This window comes from Aspergillus uvarum, assembly GCF_003184745.1.
Source record: "Aspergillus uvarum CBS 121591 unplaced genomic scaffold BO82scaffold_30, whole genome shotgun sequence".
Classification (NCBI taxonomy): domain Eukaryota; kingdom Fungi; phylum Ascomycota; class Eurotiomycetes; order Eurotiales; family Aspergillaceae; genus Aspergillus; species Aspergillus uvarum.
The window spans coordinates 175,161-190,498 of record NW_020291327.1 but is presented as its reverse complement, the minus strand read 5'-3'; the positions used below and the strand labels follow the sequence as shown (position 1 = coordinate 190,498).

Sequence of the window (15,338 nt, the reverse complement as noted above, 5' to 3'; positions counted from 1 at the left end):
TTTCTTGCAGCTATCATCAGCGCCGTCTCCCCCCACCGATCCGTCGCGTTAACATTAGCGCCGCGCGCCAGCAGAAACTCGATCCCCTGCTCACTTCCACAATAAGCAGCGTAGTGTAAGGCCGTGCGCCCCCATCTCGAGATTACCGTGTCGATGTGCCGGCCGGAGGGCGAAAGAACACAGGCGATTTCGAAGTTCTCGTTGCCCACGGCAAGTGCGTAGGCGACATGTGTCATATTGGCGTTATCGGCCAGAGTCAACCGATCGTAGCGATCGTTGGTCAGATCATACTCGTCTACACCATACGGCCAGATCTTGTCATCGGGGTGATTTCGGTCGAAGCTATGTTGCGGGTAGGGCACTTCGTAGTAATCAAAGCAGAAGTTTTCCTCGGTCTCTATACATAATGTGCGCCGGATATCCCAGATCTCCTCGCTGTTATCGTAGTCAGGGTCACGCATCGGGTCATATTCCACTGCTCGCTTAGCGGTCAGGAAGTTACCATTTTGAGCGGCCGAAAGCAACGCTCCGATCCAGTTCTGGTTGTGCTTGTACAGAGAAAAAAGCCATTGGTTGTATAGCGGTTGACAGGTCCGCACGAGTGCATTCAAGTCGGCTGGCCACCCCTGGAGCTGCTCTATGATGAACAACATTAGCTCCGGCGGGATGTCTGTAAGCTTTGCCATTGCGATGAATTGAAGCCTTGCTTGATGGTAATTGACAAGGTATGGATGGCGAGGTTGATGGAGATCTGTGCAATCTTTGATCGAGGCGAATCGAGAAGTGATAAAGGCCAAGTCAGTCCTTCTTCGGAGATGGACTGTTGAGTAGCCTTGGAGAAGTGGTATCAGACTCAACGAGGTGACTTACTTGCAAATTCTTCACCTTCCGTGGTCGATGACGATGTGTATACCCAACATCGATGTCATTCTTCCGTACCAGAGCAGCTATTTATTATATACTCGTCTCCATGTACCTTCCGTAACACTGATCCGCAATATACTTTGTCATTATACGCTTTGTATTCAGGATAAAATCTCCCGTTGATGCATCTGTACGCTTTGTAAGTGTACGCTTTGTATCTATATGCTTTCTGTCTGAGATAAAATCTCCCTTGGATACATCTATGCGCTGCGTATCGAAAAAAACACTCTTCATTTGACTCATCCGCATGGTTTAGGTGGAGCAGAAGCAGCAGCTAGGAGCAGTTCATTCTTCTCGAGAATTCAGAATTTCTCACATCAGCTGCAATCACTTTCTTCAGCTCACTCAAATGTAGAGCTTTTAATAATACCTCTGGCTTTCATTGACAAGGGCTGTTGGTGCGTTCTAAATATGAAACGAGTGGTCCCGATATACTACCCTCCCCGGCCAGTAAATCATAACTACAGCGAAGAGACTGAGAGGATGATAGACCTCCAACAATTCTCAAAAGAAAATCTTGTTGTAGAAGATTAATATGTCAACGCTCTTTCTCTGCGTAGGTATACGTATCTGAGCAGTGAACTCCATGTAGAATAAGGCTGTCATCTCGACGTAGAATTGTGGGCAAGTTGTTGGGCGAAAATGTATATATTCGGGTTCGCCTGAGTTGACATTTGGGAATTGACGATGCTTCATGGCGTACGCAAGCAACTTCCAAGACCTTGTCTATGTCAGACCAAACTCCATACTCTGACGCTGCATTTACCTCATTGAGAGATTTTAAAGTCATGCAAGAAATAAGATGCAATGGATTGGTCATTGATGGTCATTTCGGAACTGGAAGAACAGTCGTTCCACCCGCATTGCTGGCGGAAACCGGATGCCTCAGGCACCATGCCCCTGAAGATCAGCTTAACCGTTCCAAGGCCAAAATCAGCTTCCCCTCAACATCGCCCTAATAACTAGTTGGTGGCGCAGTGTCCATGGGGCCGGTAACTTTCAGGCACAGGTCTTCCTCACAGCAGAAGGCACAGCGTCAAGCCCCTGACTCCGGCGACACAGTCAGACGGCCATCGTGCGTGCTTAATTGGAAGAAAATTCGATTTTCCTGACTTCTGAAGCAGAGTTTAAATTGCAAGCTGCCCCGTGATCACTTCACTGGTGGATAAGAAGTGTCCGCGAGGACTATAACAGTCGTCGTTATAGAGGCCAAATTAAGCCGAATGGGGTGGGTCCTTTCGGGAAGAACGACAGCCCGCGCCAATGACGCTAACTCAGAGAAGTTTTGTCTGATTGCTCTGCAAGATGCACACTCCGGCCCGTTCATGCAGGAGGTCAATCACGCGGTTCCGGCTGAAGAGCAACCAGGCTTGAACAAGCATCGCGCTTTAGCCTTGAATGCCGGGCGGGTCCATCCGGAAGGGTTGACACCAATGCTCAAGAATTTTATCACGTCTACCGGTGCATCTATCTGTTGCAAACGCGTGGCAATTAACAAAGAAAGAAGCCAATGCGCGATGGAAGTTGGGCCGTGTGCAATCCGGTTGCATTCCTTTTTTCACGCGGCGGCCTAGCCCTATCTTCCTCCGACGGAGCAACGTCTGTTGGGGGCCGCCCCTGGAACCCCATCCATCCAGCCCATCCTGAATCCTTGGCCTGAAGCTAAGAGCAATGGGTATAGCCTTCAATTCTCTAATACCTCAATTTGGCCCGGGGATTTGCTTTTTCTCCGCTCTACCGGAGTGGCTCGTATCCCTCGGACTTTCTACGCCAGATCCCCGACGAATTCCCCTCCCGCAAGGGATAAGGGGAAGAATTTCTATAAAAGGATGGCTGATCGCCACTCTTCGAGATATCCCCAGGATCCAGGCAGATCATTCCCTAACCCAAATTCCCCGTTCTTTCTCTTCCACTCACGATGCTCTACACCCGGGAATTAGGGGTTGTCGCGGCTCTCGGCCTGCTGGCTCAGGCTGCCCCCGCGCCGATCGAGCGTCGATGTACGTGCTTGTGTCAACCTAGTCTTATTCCACAACGCTGATTTTGTCATAGCTGTCTCCACCACCCTGCTGGACCAGATGGACCTCTTTGCGCAGTACAGCGCGGCCGCTTACTGTTCGACCAACATTGACTCAGCAAGCACGGCCCTCTCCTGCTCTGCCGACAACTGTCCTCTGGTTGTGGCTGCTGCTCCCATTGTCCTTGACGAGTTCAACGAGTAAGTCTTTTGAGCGTATAATTCATTTGGCCGAGTCGGCTGACAAATAACCACAGAACTGCCGAATTCGGCGACACGGCGGGCTTCGTTGCTGTTGACTCGACCAACAAAGCTATTGTTGTCGCCTTCCGTGGCAGCTCTGATCTCTCCAACTGGATCGCCAACCTCGACTTCGGTCTTACCGATGCGAGCAGCATCTGCACTGACTGCGAGATTCACAGTGGCTTCTGGAAAGCCTGGGAGACAGTTGCCAGCACTATCACCTCCAAGGTCGAGGCGGCTGTCACCACCTACTCGGGCTACGACCTTGTCTTCACCGGTCACAGCTTGGGTGCTGCCCTCGCCGCGATTGGAGCCACCGTCCTCCGCAACGACGGCTACACCGTTGACCTGGTATGTTCCTAGTCTAGCCCACCCCGCCTCAGGCTCGATCTCAGCACTGATGATAATAGTACAACTTCGGCCAACCTCGCATCGGCAACCTCGCCCTGGCCGACTACATCACCGACCAGAGCAAGGGCAGCAACTACCGTGTCACCCACACGGACGACATCGTCCCCAAGCTCCCGCCAAAGCTGCTCGGCTACCACCACTTCAGCCCGGAGTACTGGATCACCAGCGACACCGACGTGACCGTCACGACCTCGGACATCACCGAGGTGACTGGAGTGGACTCCACCGCGGGCAACGACGGGACGCTCCTGGACAGTGTCTCCGCCCACAAGTTCTACTTCGAGCACATCAGCGCGTGCGATTAGTCGCGCTGCTGCTCCCGGCGATGCGGACGCTAGCCGCAGTAAATAGGGATAGGAGTAATGACTGAGGCGCTCGCATCGCATGTACATACTTCATATCTTGGATATAATTGGAATGAATTTACGTTACGACATTTGTCTCCTATTCTTACCGTCTCAAAGAGAAACTTTTCTAGTCAACCGTCCGCCGAAGTACCCCCGACCCACGTTTCACGGGTTGTCGCAGATTGATAGCCGAAACCACGGATTGGAGCCTGCTGGGGACCCACTCTTAATTCTTAACAATCATAGACTTTAAATCGGTTTAACTCAATTGAATGCTTCGAGAAAAGAAAAAGGGGCAAGTCTCCGCTTGCTTTTGCCCGTAGACTTTTGCAAGGACTGCTTCGATATCATCAACAATCTGATCAACTTTCGTCGCATGTCCAACATGCTGTACTCCGTACTGTACTCCCACAAATGCGCTGCTTAACGCTTGGACCCCCACTCCCGGCAAAATTCTTGCTACGCTGCTGCGCTAAGCTCAGCCGATCTGCACCTGCGAGCACCAGAACATGTGAATATGCGCCCAAGACCATCGAGAAACTCTCAAACGGTCCAGCTCGACGATGTGTTAGGGCAAGTCGCAGCACGGCGCTCGCAAGGGGGTATGGAACGTTAACACGTTAGTCTAGTTTAGTCTAGTCTGCAGTCGAACAGAGGGGCACTGCCGGAGATCCGGGCCATTAGCCCTAACGGGCAGCTTCGCCGAGCGCTCGCACATCCGCGCCGCGTTTCTTCGAAGTCCGCACACTTAGTTTAATTTACGCGTAGTCTATACAGTGGTTTAGTCACTGTCGATCAGAGGGGTAACGGCTAACACGTGGGAAGTTTTATCAGGACTGATTTGTGGAGAATCTCGGTACTTGCGCTGGGAACCTTGAGTTTGGGGGATGGCTCACTTGTCGCAGTTCTTGGCTTGTGCGTAGGTGGTTGCTGGGCCGTGTGGTGGGCACGTGGCTGGATGTATACTTCCATCGGATGTATACCGGGCAAAGGCTGGCGCTTTCACGTGCTTGGTGCAATTCGGGAGATGGGCTTCCTTTCTGGGATGGCAGCGTGCAGTAGTGGGATGTAATCCTGGTGTCTGTAGAGGAGTTGGAGATAGCTGTGGTCTCCGAGATGGTCTCTGCTGGGCAGCTCCGTGCTGCGTCCGTGTTGGATCCGTGCTGTTTATGCGGGGTAGTTATATGGCTCGAGTGGATTTGCAGGTTCTAACCACTAAAGAGCTTGCGTCGCTTGAAGGGAGTGTCAGTAGTGGGAGTAGGAATATGCAGCTCAAGGATGAATGAGGGCAGGAAGCAAAAGTACCCATGAATGCTGGTATCTAGAGATATGGAGTACTTGGATGTCTGCAAGGTCATAGATACTGGCGTTATCAGTCGAGGCTTGTGATCGATGTTGCTTACATTCGTCCGACGGCCGTCCGCGGGAGCACCGATAACCCATGCAGCGACAAAGCAGCAAACATCTGGCTTATCGGTCGGCAAGGATTATGATAGCAGTCATGACCGACCTCTGCTACTGTTCTACCAGGTTGATAAGAATTGGATGCTCGGAGGGAGCTTGTTTCCGAGCCAAGGTATGCGAGTTTCGTACCTGCGTGCGACAGAGTGTATAGATGGAACAATCGATAAACTCGTAGCATCAAATTCGATGATCTCTGGGAGCTCGCAAACTCCATTGCTGCCTGGCAGATTAAGAGATCTCAAGTACTCACCCGTCTATTCTCTCTACTTGAGCTGCAGTGATGGTCATTTTTGACTAGATAAATGCCTGCTCGAGTCACAGAGATGCTTGTGATTTGAACCTGAGATGGACGCTTCTCAGAGTCACGGCTGCGTCGTACTTCCATGGTCGACAAACGAAATACCGTTGTCCTTGCTTAGGAAATTTCTTCACGATGTGCTCGCCGTCATCATAAGTGCATCACAGCTTTGCATCGACTGAACTGGTACCGTGGTCAAGTCTATCGATGTCGGAAGGGTGACGCCGAGGATGACTCTCCCTACCGCGCTTCGCAGCTATCATTTCCAGCACTCGGTCGCCACGAGGAGACTTCATCTCATCAACTACCAAGTGTTATCATCAATATAGTCACTCCAAACGACAGTAACCATGGCAGAACCTACACCCCATCGAATATTCTGCATCCCGGAGCTGGTGGAGCAAATCCTCCTCCACATGGATATGCAGACCTTACTCATCTCATCACGAGTGTGCTACCTCTGGCACGACCTGATCAGCAAGTCACGGGCGATGCAGACAACCCTATTCTTCCAGCCGGCTGAAAACACCCCCCAAGGCGAGCGACGCACCGCCAACCCCCTCATCATCCAGAAGATATGGCCCGAATTCCTCAGTTCTTTGGACACCTGTCATAGAAAATATTACGAGCGCCCCGAGGCCAGTTGGAGAAGGATGCTCCTCCATCAGCCGCCAACGGCCAAACTGTGCTTGCTTAACTACACGAGAGACTTTTACTTCCCCATCACTGCCTTTGGAGCAGGGTATCTGTGCGCCGTACTCTGCCGGCGCGAAGGATTTCCTCGCCTGCAGGACCTGCAGAGAGAACTGGAGGCCAGGTTCCTGAGGACGTTTGACGGGCGGAGGATGATCTTCATCGAGGGATCGCCCCTGTATTCTGGGTTTCGCCTATGGGGCATCATCCGACCAAGACCTGGGCCCCATGAGGCCGCAGTAGGTTCGTACGAGACGTGCGATCTGCTGACCTTTCGGGGTGCTTCACGCGAGGTCGGGGGTGTCTCAGAGGGGGGCGAGCAACAGGTTGAGACCACTGCAGGCTCGTTGTTTTGGATCGCCCTTCCTTGGGTCTTGGCTAGAATCGAGAACCGCTTTGGGAACGGCCACCAACCGAACCGGCCCCTGAAGAGCTACCATTACTATGTCGGCTTGGATGAGGTCCCGATCTCTCCTTGGGCGCAGGGTTGGCGACGGTATTACGACGATATCAAACGTGGCCATAAGTCGCAGCAGGATGACTGAAGAAAACCTAGCAAGAAACTCGGTGTGTGTGAGGTGGTCGAAGAGATTGTATGCGTGGAAGAATACTTGCTGACGAAAGAGGTAGTGAGGTCGAGACGAATGCGACATGGTCTAGTAGAGGCTATGGTTGTAAAATTGCTTGTTTTTGCCTGGCGTTGCGAGTATCACCCGGGAAGATGTGAAGGACTTAGTGATCCTCAAAATTTCTCCCTGTCATCGCACTTGGATCAGCATGAGTCTACTGGGCATCGAGCGCAATGATATTGTGGTGGATGGTTTTGCTAGTAAAAGGACTGATCTGAGTATCAGGTAGTGACATTGGTATGGTCGGTCGTTCATTATGAGCTTAGCTTACAAAGAGAAAGACTTAGTACGTATCCACTCTCAGCCCTGCTGTTCCATCACACAAATGAGTTGCCCAAAAATCTGAGTACTATCTATTGTCCTCAATTCCCAGCATCATTTCTGTGCTGTACTACTTTCTGACATCGTGGTCGTCACTATACTGCGCCTTATTCTTTTTTCTATTTGATAGGCTTGTCCGGAGTGGCTCTTCTCTAAAGCCACAATTCCTCCGCTTCATGCGGGCCGAGCACCAGCACTTTGCTATCAAACACTCCCTGTCCGACCCGGTCTATGATAAAAAGCATAGAGTTAGCAAGTTGAGCCTAGATTACTGGTGCGCCCTGTTTGTTCCTTTTATCCTGTTGGGTGTATTTGACCCGTGAGCCCTGTTTGGTCAGTTTGATAATCCGTGTTTGTTTGTTTGTTGCGGCTCCACCGCTACACCGCTTCTCTATTCGGCCGACACATCGGAAAAGTATTCCAAGCGGATGCCTCAGCAGTCAGGTGTCGACGGGATTCTCCGCCCGTGGATTTCACCCTCCGCATCTTCACTTCCTGACCATCGTTCCTCCACCCTCTACCAGATTATTACCATCTTCAACCCCACCTTCTGCTATCCCCGCATCTGACCCAAGATCCTTATTTCTTCAGCCCTGCTTATCCTAGCTGCATTCTTATCGATCTGTTTTGTGATAATTCCCCTTGACCTCCTGATCATGTTCCCACAATGAGTTTCATCGCTCAGTTCGGCAATCTGCCCACCATCCAGACCCGCAAAGCTCTTCTCCTCCTAGATCTCCAGAATGACTTTGTGCGATCGAATGGAGCCCTACACGTCCCTAACACCGCTGACTTCCTAGAGAACATCCCTCAGCTCGCCAGCGCCTTCCGCCGAAATGGGGACGTGGTGTGGGTGCGCTCCTACTACCAGTCCTCGCAACCTTTGATCAGCCCATCGGACGGCCAGGACCTGGTGGTGCTCAGTCGACAGGACCAGGACGCGCGAGCCAAGCGCACACCAGAGGATGAATCCGTAGATGGCGACTGGAAGATGGACGATGGCCACACCATCGACGAGGAGGCCTTCCTTTCAGCCAAGACACCGCGGTGCTGTGTGCCGCAAACGCCCGGCGCGCAGTTCCCCGCACCCGTCTTCGCGGCCATCGACTCAGAATCAGATACCCTGATCGTCAAATCGGGGTACTCCGCGCTCGGCGACCACAATCTCATCCTCTCCTTCCGCACCCGGCTCATCACCGAGCTCTACCTCTGCGGGTCGCTATCTAATGTGTCCGTCTACGCCACCGCTCTTGACGCCGTGCGACATGGCTTTTCAGTCACTCTGGTCGAGGATTGTCTCGGGTACCGCAGCTTCCCCCGCCACGAGGAGGCGATGCGTCGCATGGCGGATATCTTCGGCGCCAGCGGGATCACCACGCAGGAGCTGCTGGAGGAGCTAGATTGGGAGGAGACCGACGCGATCGCCAGGAGTAGCAACGCCCGGCCAGTGCGAACGGCGAATCGTGCTGAAATTGAAGGCGTCATGGACGGACTGGGGTTCGGGTCCGAATCCCGATCGGCGGCCAGGGATGAGAGCCCGGAGGCTTTGGTGGGCAGCGGCCGGCGCCGCAGGATTGAAGATCTCATGGCGGAGTTCTCCGGCCATGACAACCAGAGCCTGCAGGAGCTGGCTAATATCGCCCGCGCACGAGTTCGGAATGCCTCGGAGGCACAATCCGCGGATACTGGCGCTGTCAAGGCCCGTACACGTGTCCGTCGTGCAAAGAGATCGGATGCCAAGGGCGAGTTGAGGGCGCGCACAGACCCGCGGCGAAGCGAGAAGTCGAAGAAACGCGATGTGTACAGGCCGGGCGATGTCATCGGGGAGGGGGACTCCAGGATCATATATGATTTGGAGTTGCCAGAGAAAGCCTTTGAGAAGATCCGGGATGAGGTGGCTTGGCAGAAGATGTATCATCTGTCTGGGCAGGTCCCGCGGTTGGTGGCGGTACAGGGGCGTGCGCTGGATGATGGATCCATTCCGATCTACCGTCACCCAGCGGATGAGTCGCCGCCACTGCAACCGTTCACTTCTACGGTGGATGAGGTACGGGTTGTCGTCGAGGGTATTCTGGGCCACCCACTCAACCATGCACTTATCCAACTGTATCGCGACGGACAAGACCGGATCTCGGAGCATTCGGACAAAACTCTGGACATTGTGCGGGGCTCGTTCATATGCAATGTCAGTCTTGGTGCTCAACGCGTGATGGTGCTGCGGACCAAGGGAAAGGAGTCGGAAGGCACCGAGAGTGGTCGCCTGACGCAACGCATCCCTATGCCTCACGAATCACTGTTCATCCTTGGGGAGAAGACGAACATGCGATGGCTGCACGGCATTCGCCCCGATAAGCGAGCCACGGACGAGAAGTCATCGGAGGAGCGAGCGTATGGCGGACAGCGGATTTCCCTGACTTTTCGTCACATTGGCACCTATCTCAACCCAACTGGAGACGCGATCTGGGGCCAAGGTGCAGTGTCCAAAACTCAGGATCGTGCTCATGCAGTGATCCATGGGCACCCAGAGGGAACCGAGTGCTTGATTCGGGCGTTTGGGCAAGAGAATCACGCGAGCGAATTTGACTGGGACGGGGTCTACGGCGCGGGCTTCGATGTTGTCAACTTTGTTACGGCTACGACCGCCAAGCTTGTGGTCGGACCGGACCCTGTGGCTAATCTCCGGGTGCGTTTGTGTCTGGGCGAGAACGGACTTCGCTACGATGCGATCACCGCAACGGGCGCTGAGGCCATGAATCTGCCGCTTTACATTGATGGTAATGGAGCGGAGCTTGCTGGCGATTCCAACATCCTGGCATATTTTTCCACTCACGCCTCGGAGCTCGTGCAACCGGGCGTGGAAGCTCTGCGCGGGGGGAGCCTCCTGGTCGAGATCGACCAACTCCTAGCCACTTGGCGCAACCCGATGGATCGATCGGGAAGCGTCGACTATTTGAATAGGTGGGAAGCAGTATTCCAGTCACAGCCATTCGCAAGTGGTGCCTCCTTTGGAATTGACGACTGTTCCCTCTGGCCCGTTCTTTGGGAGAATCGAGCAGCTGGTCAATTTTCCAGCACTACCTACCCGAACCTGATGCAATATTATACCCGAGTGGAGAAGCGTGGAATAGTGAAAACCACGCTGGAGGAGATGGCATAAGGACCTTAATGCTCGAATTTTCATATATCCAATTCTCGATTACGAACATAAGCGAGCCAGTTCAGATACCATTTGCAATACACGAACTACCACTATGCACAATAAGTCCTGTCATTTAACACTCCCCTTTGCCTTCCCCTCTGCTCACTCACAAACACGTCCCCTCAAAGCTCGTCGTCGTCAAGACATTCTTCAACGACGCGTCTGTGCAAACCACCGCCTTCAAGAACGCCTCGGCCACGACCTCCGCGCCCGCCGGACTGGTGTGGGTGTGATCGATGGGGAAGTACGAGTTGACGGTGGCATTGCCCAAGGTCTCATAGATGCTGGCCACGTAGGACCAGTGGTCGACATACCCGACGCCGGCGACCTCAGCGGCCAGCTCGGCGTACTCGACGAAGCGCGTGGGGGAGTCGACGAAGGTGCCGGTCTCCCAGGGGTTGTTGGGGGTCTGGCTGCTGAGGATGACGTTGGCGCCCTTGGCGGTGAACAGCTTGGCGGCGTTCTCCAGGTAGGCGGGGAAGGTGAGGATGGTCTCGTTGACCCCGTCGTAGACGCTGTAGCAGACCTCGGCCCCGGTGCCGGAGCAGTCGGTGCGGCCGTTGTCCGTGGACAGCGAGCCGCCGTCGTTGTGGCCGAACTCGACAATCACGTAGTCGCCCGCCGTCACCACCTCGGCGATGTTCTCGAACCGACCCTCGCGCGTGTACGAGCGGGCGCTGCGGCCCGCGATCGCATCGTTGACCACTGTCGCGGAGAGGTAGCTGGCGATGTACTCGCCCCAGCCTGGGTCGGTCAGCAGCGATCATCAGAGTTAGGAGGGGTTGGACATACCGTTGGTCCCGGACCCGCCACCATTCTTGGCCATGGTCGAGTCACCCGCGAGATAGACCGTCGTGGCGAGGGTAGAGGGGAGGAAGAAGAGCGGTGCGAGAGCGGCGGTCTTCATTGCGGCGGTATTGGCTGTCAATTTTCTCTGTGTGAATGATGAATTGAACTCATACAACCGAGTGCCAACCCCCTTTTATACCCTCACCACCCAGACCAATACGTGGAAAATCCCACTCAACCCAGCTCATCCCACCCGGGCAATTTCCTTTCTACCGACCTCGGCCATCGGACCAGAACCAGCATGTCAAACACCCCCAGTCTCAGGTTCAGTATGGGGTAAATGCACTCCAACCTTGGCATTCTGCACGCAGCTCGCAGCTCAGGGTAATCCTCCCAAAACAATACCCGGGAAGCTCGGGGTTTATGGCCCCGATGCTCGGATACTGACTCCCCTCGTGGACTGCAGCATCCTCCTCTCAACGAATAAAGTCATTGAAAGGAGGCGGCAGCGCAAACAAGCCCGCCGATCGACAGGGTTCAAGGGTACAAAGTGCTATATCTTCGGGTCTACGGAGGCGCAAGAGGAAGGGGGAGGGAGGGCCGTGCGGAGTGCAGAGTGTATTCTGGTGGGATTTTTCCCACCTGTGAGGGTGGGTATGACGTGCTGGAAGGAGATGCGGTTCTGCAGGATGGGATGTCGAGTGAATATTGGCAGGGTGACGGAGTGACAGGGTCGATGTCAAAGGGTGTAGTTCCGTTTCGATCTGGGATTAGCGGGGCGGAAAATGAGATGCGTTAGTTTGAAGTTTGGGGGGTGTGACGGAGTGAAGAAGCGGGGTACAGATTGGGGTGAGCGTCAAGCGCGGTGGTTAAATCCGAAGCCCGATTGTTGTCGTGCTTACACATGAAGTGTAGGGTGCGTTGTTGATTTTCTTTAGCTGGTACTCTACTTCGTTGTCTGGCAGGAGATAAGTTACTGTCTGGGCAGGGAATGTGTTGTGCTGTATCTTCATACTTAGCACTTGACACTGATGAAACTTAACCTTGCAGATATAAATAGAGCACGAACATCTTCAGCACTTGACAGCTCCGTCCTCGGACAATTCTCGGGGTGGGACAATACAGGCCTTGGCAGACGAACAATTCCCGCGCCAATGATACCAGAAATGATGTGCCCACATCATTCAATCCCAACTCTTGCAGAGTCAGAGAGCCAAAGGCACACATTTCTCCTTCTTGGAACAGTTCTGACAATGCCAAGCTCTTGGAATCCCCACAGCACAGCACAAATAGAGGCTGCTCTCCGCTAGCACGGGACTGCCCAGGACAGGACCTAGGGCAAGCGGCAGGAACACCAACTTCCTGCTGTTCTACCTGCCACAAGTTCCGTGACACACTCCTGACTCACGTAGTTGTGACTCAGGGAATATTCCTACGATAGACCTCCTGTACCAAGAGTATCAGATGAAACCTTCTTGCCGCCACGGTCCCACGACAGTCTGGCGGCTGGGCTGGGCGGGACGGGGCCAAGCGTTTCAGCCTCCTCCTGCCCGGGTCTCTCCAAAATGGTATTCCAGTCTCCACACTCAAGCTCTAGACTACCATGTGAGACCGTCAAGCACGGTTGAGGCTTGGTATGCTCCGTTGTGAAGATAGACTAGCCAATTTCTTTCGTGTGCATCCGCTTCGGCGAGTCAGTTTGTGTCTGAGACGACAGAGCGAGTTTGAAATAAGGTATTCGACTGTTTATTCACGCTCATGTAGTCTGAATTTTGATTTTGCATGGGAGAGTGACAGGCATCCTGCCTGTTCATGGTGAAAATTGTAGAGTACCTTCAAGTTTCTGGACGCCGATACGAGCCAAGCATGTTGTGCATCAGTGGTCTCCAAGTCTGTAGTGTAATACAGGCTTTGCCTCTGAGACCGGTGACGTCGTGTAGCCAGGATGACTATCATGACTAGTATCTCGAACTTCGAATCACGTTCGCTTCATACCTGCGTGCAGCAACGAAGACGTATCCTTATATAGCAGACTGACTGTTGGAAGACATCAGACAAAGTTTCTAGCCATCGAATTGATTTTATGAATAAGTCCCAGCCTTTACAGTAAGCTTTCTCACCTCACACTTGAGTCTTTAGCAATACTTTCGTTCCGGAGACGCAAAGCTTATGCAAGCAGCTTCTAACGATGCCAGCAGTACAAAATCTAAGGTACACCTCGATTGCACGAGCTACAATTTCTCAAAAGTCGGCTTCCGCTTCTGAATCCCCGACAACAGCGCCGCCTCAACATCCTTGGTCTGCAGCGCCGCACTATTCCAGACCGCCGTATACCGCAGCCCTATCACCAGATTAGCATCATATCATCAGCCGCCTTCCCATCCCCACCAAACCCAACAATAAAAAAAAAAGAAAACACCTACCATCCTCAACCCTCCGATCCCTGGACCAATTCAAAAACTCCTTCGTCCCCTGCACCGCAACCGGACTCTTCCCCGCCATTCGACTCGCCAATGCCAACGCCCCCTGCACCGCCGCCTCCTTATCCTTGAACACGTGCGTCACAAACCCGACGCGCAGCGCCTCCGCGGCCCCAAATTCCCTGGCCGTCAAACTCACCTCCTTCACCCACCCAAACGACCCCACCACCTTGGGCAACCGACTCAACGTCCCGATATCCGCCGCGAGCCCGATATCCACCTCCTTGACGGCGAAGCGCACGTCCTCCGTGCAGACGCGCACATCCGCCGCGACGCTGAGGTCGATGGCCAGCCCCAGCGAAAAGCCGTGCATCGCCACGAGGACGGGTTTCTCGCATTTTTCGAGGCTGGAGATGCAGTGCTGGAATTCGAGGATGTGCCGCCGGAGGTGCGTCGCTTTGCGGGCGGGGTCGAGGTCGGTGGACGAGGGGGTGGAGAGCGTGCCCTCTGAAGCGGCGTGCACGTCCAGACCCGCGGTGAAGGCTTTGGGGCCGGCGCCGGTGAGGACGATGGCGCGGACGGCTGGGTCGGTGGACAGGCGCGTAAAGATGGAGGAGAGTTCGAGCCACATTCTGTTTTGGGGGGGTTAGAGCTGAGGTTGGGGTTGTGGATTGTGGATCCCAAGGGTCGGGGAAGGGGGAAAGAAGGGCGCGCGCACGCTTCGATGAAGGCATTTAGCTTGGAAGGACGGTTGATCTCCACGTGGGCGACATATTCGTGGTCCGGCGGGAAGGTGATGTTGAAGCGTTCGTAGGTGTAGGATTGCGACGACATCGTGGTGCAAGTGTATGGGGGGTTGATGGTGGATGCAGAATCAATGGCAGGAAGCTGGAGTTGAAGGAGGAAGGAATGAGGGGGTAAATCGAAAATGTGGTCGGATTCTGGGGTAGCGCAGGTTGAGCCGAGGTAAAATCGCAGGGCGACCGTTGGGGAAACTAGCTGCTTATCTCCCGCGGATAAGTTGCCCTGTGGATTAGGTATCAACTCACACCAAAAGGAAATGACCAAATTGAACACTGGATCTTCGAGCTTATCAGGGCCTGTGAGGTAGTATGACGTCATGGCATGGTTTTCACCTATACTACAGTCAACACAAGTAACCACGCGAGTCCCATGTTGCTATTTTGGAATCATTGTTTACCCACTTTCGAACGCATACTTTCTATTCCTACAGTTGAGTCAGGTACTGTACTAGCTAGGGATCAGCACGATAGAATTATACTATAAACCGGGTCCTACCCTCACTCCTGTGTCGCTAGCATGGCCATCCACAAGTGATGGACACCCGCTGGTCTTGCTGTGGCTACCCGGCACGGAGCTGCAGTGGATGGTCATCTCCAAATAGCCGCACCGAGCACTGACCATCTCCCAGAATTCGTATCTTTCAACATGACAGGTCCGCAGGTTACGGCCTCTAAATGGTCGGCCACTATACTCTTTGCTATTTTCCCCGCAGTCGCCGGCGGAGGGCTATTCTGACCCTTGTGGGGTCGCGGAAACTTCCGTCACGGCAGGATTTACTG

At 53.8% G+C, this 15,338-nt stretch overlaps 5 protein-coding genes across 5 annotated transcripts; 3 read left to right on the top strand and 2 right to left on the bottom strand.

Moving 5' to 3' along the window:
* The first annotated feature begins 2,803 nt into the window (after window positions 1–2,803).
* Window positions 2,804–4,010, top strand: BO82DRAFT_311141 (lipase family protein). Its single transcript, XM_025632399.1, has 4 exons — window positions 2,804–2,924; window positions 2,977–3,142; window positions 3,199–3,535; window positions 3,595–4,010. The coding sequence occupies exons 1-4, from the start codon at window positions 2,843–2,845 to the stop codon at window positions 3,898–3,900; spliced, it is 891 nt and encodes a 296-aa protein (XP_025491493.1). The 5' UTR covers window positions 2,804–2,842; the 3' UTR covers window positions 3,901–4,010.
* Window positions 4,011–6,054: 2,044 nt separating this feature from the next.
* On the top strand, window positions 6,055–6,942 carry BO82DRAFT_365185 (F-box protein; the record flags this gene model as incomplete). The annotated part of the gene is made up of 1 exon (XM_025636992.1): window positions 6,055–6,942. The coding sequence occupies one exon, from the start codon at window positions 6,055–6,057 to the stop codon at window positions 6,940–6,942; it is 888 nt and encodes a 295-aa protein (XP_025491492.1).
* Window positions 6,943–8,014: 1,072 nt separating this feature from the next.
* Window positions 8,015–10,504, top strand: BO82DRAFT_284400 (isochorismatase family protein family; the record flags this gene model as incomplete). The annotated part of the gene is made up of 2 exons (XM_025631457.1): window positions 8,015–8,263; window positions 8,366–10,504. The coding sequence occupies 2 exons, from the start codon at window positions 8,015–8,017 to the stop codon at window positions 10,502–10,504; spliced, it is 2,388 nt and encodes a 795-aa protein (XP_025491491.1).
* Window positions 10,505–10,578: 74 nt separating this feature from the next.
* On the bottom strand, window positions 10,579–11,909 carry BO82DRAFT_92990 (rhamnogalacturonan acetylesterase RgaE). The gene is made up of 2 exons (XM_025641659.1): window positions 11,339–11,909; window positions 10,579–11,290 (listed from the first exon to the last, which is right to left on the bottom strand). Exons 1-2 carry the CDS (start codon window positions 11,451–11,453, stop codon window positions 10,653–10,655), a joined length of 753 nt encoding a protein of 250 aa, XP_025491490.1. The 5' UTR covers window positions 11,454–11,909; the 3' UTR covers window positions 10,579–10,652.
* A 1,495-nt stretch (window positions 11,910–13,404) lies between these two features.
* Window positions 13,405–14,760, bottom strand: BO82DRAFT_336384 (enoyl-CoA hydratase/isomerase family protein). The gene is made up of 3 exons (XM_025633346.1): window positions 14,474–14,760; window positions 13,759–14,387; window positions 13,405–13,676 (listed from the first exon to the last, which is right to left on the bottom strand). Exons 1-3 carry the CDS (start codon window positions 14,587–14,589, stop codon window positions 13,567–13,569), a joined length of 855 nt encoding a protein of 284 aa, XP_025491489.1. The 5' UTR covers window positions 14,590–14,760; the 3' UTR covers window positions 13,405–13,566.
* Window positions 14,761–15,338: the final 578 nt, after the last annotated feature.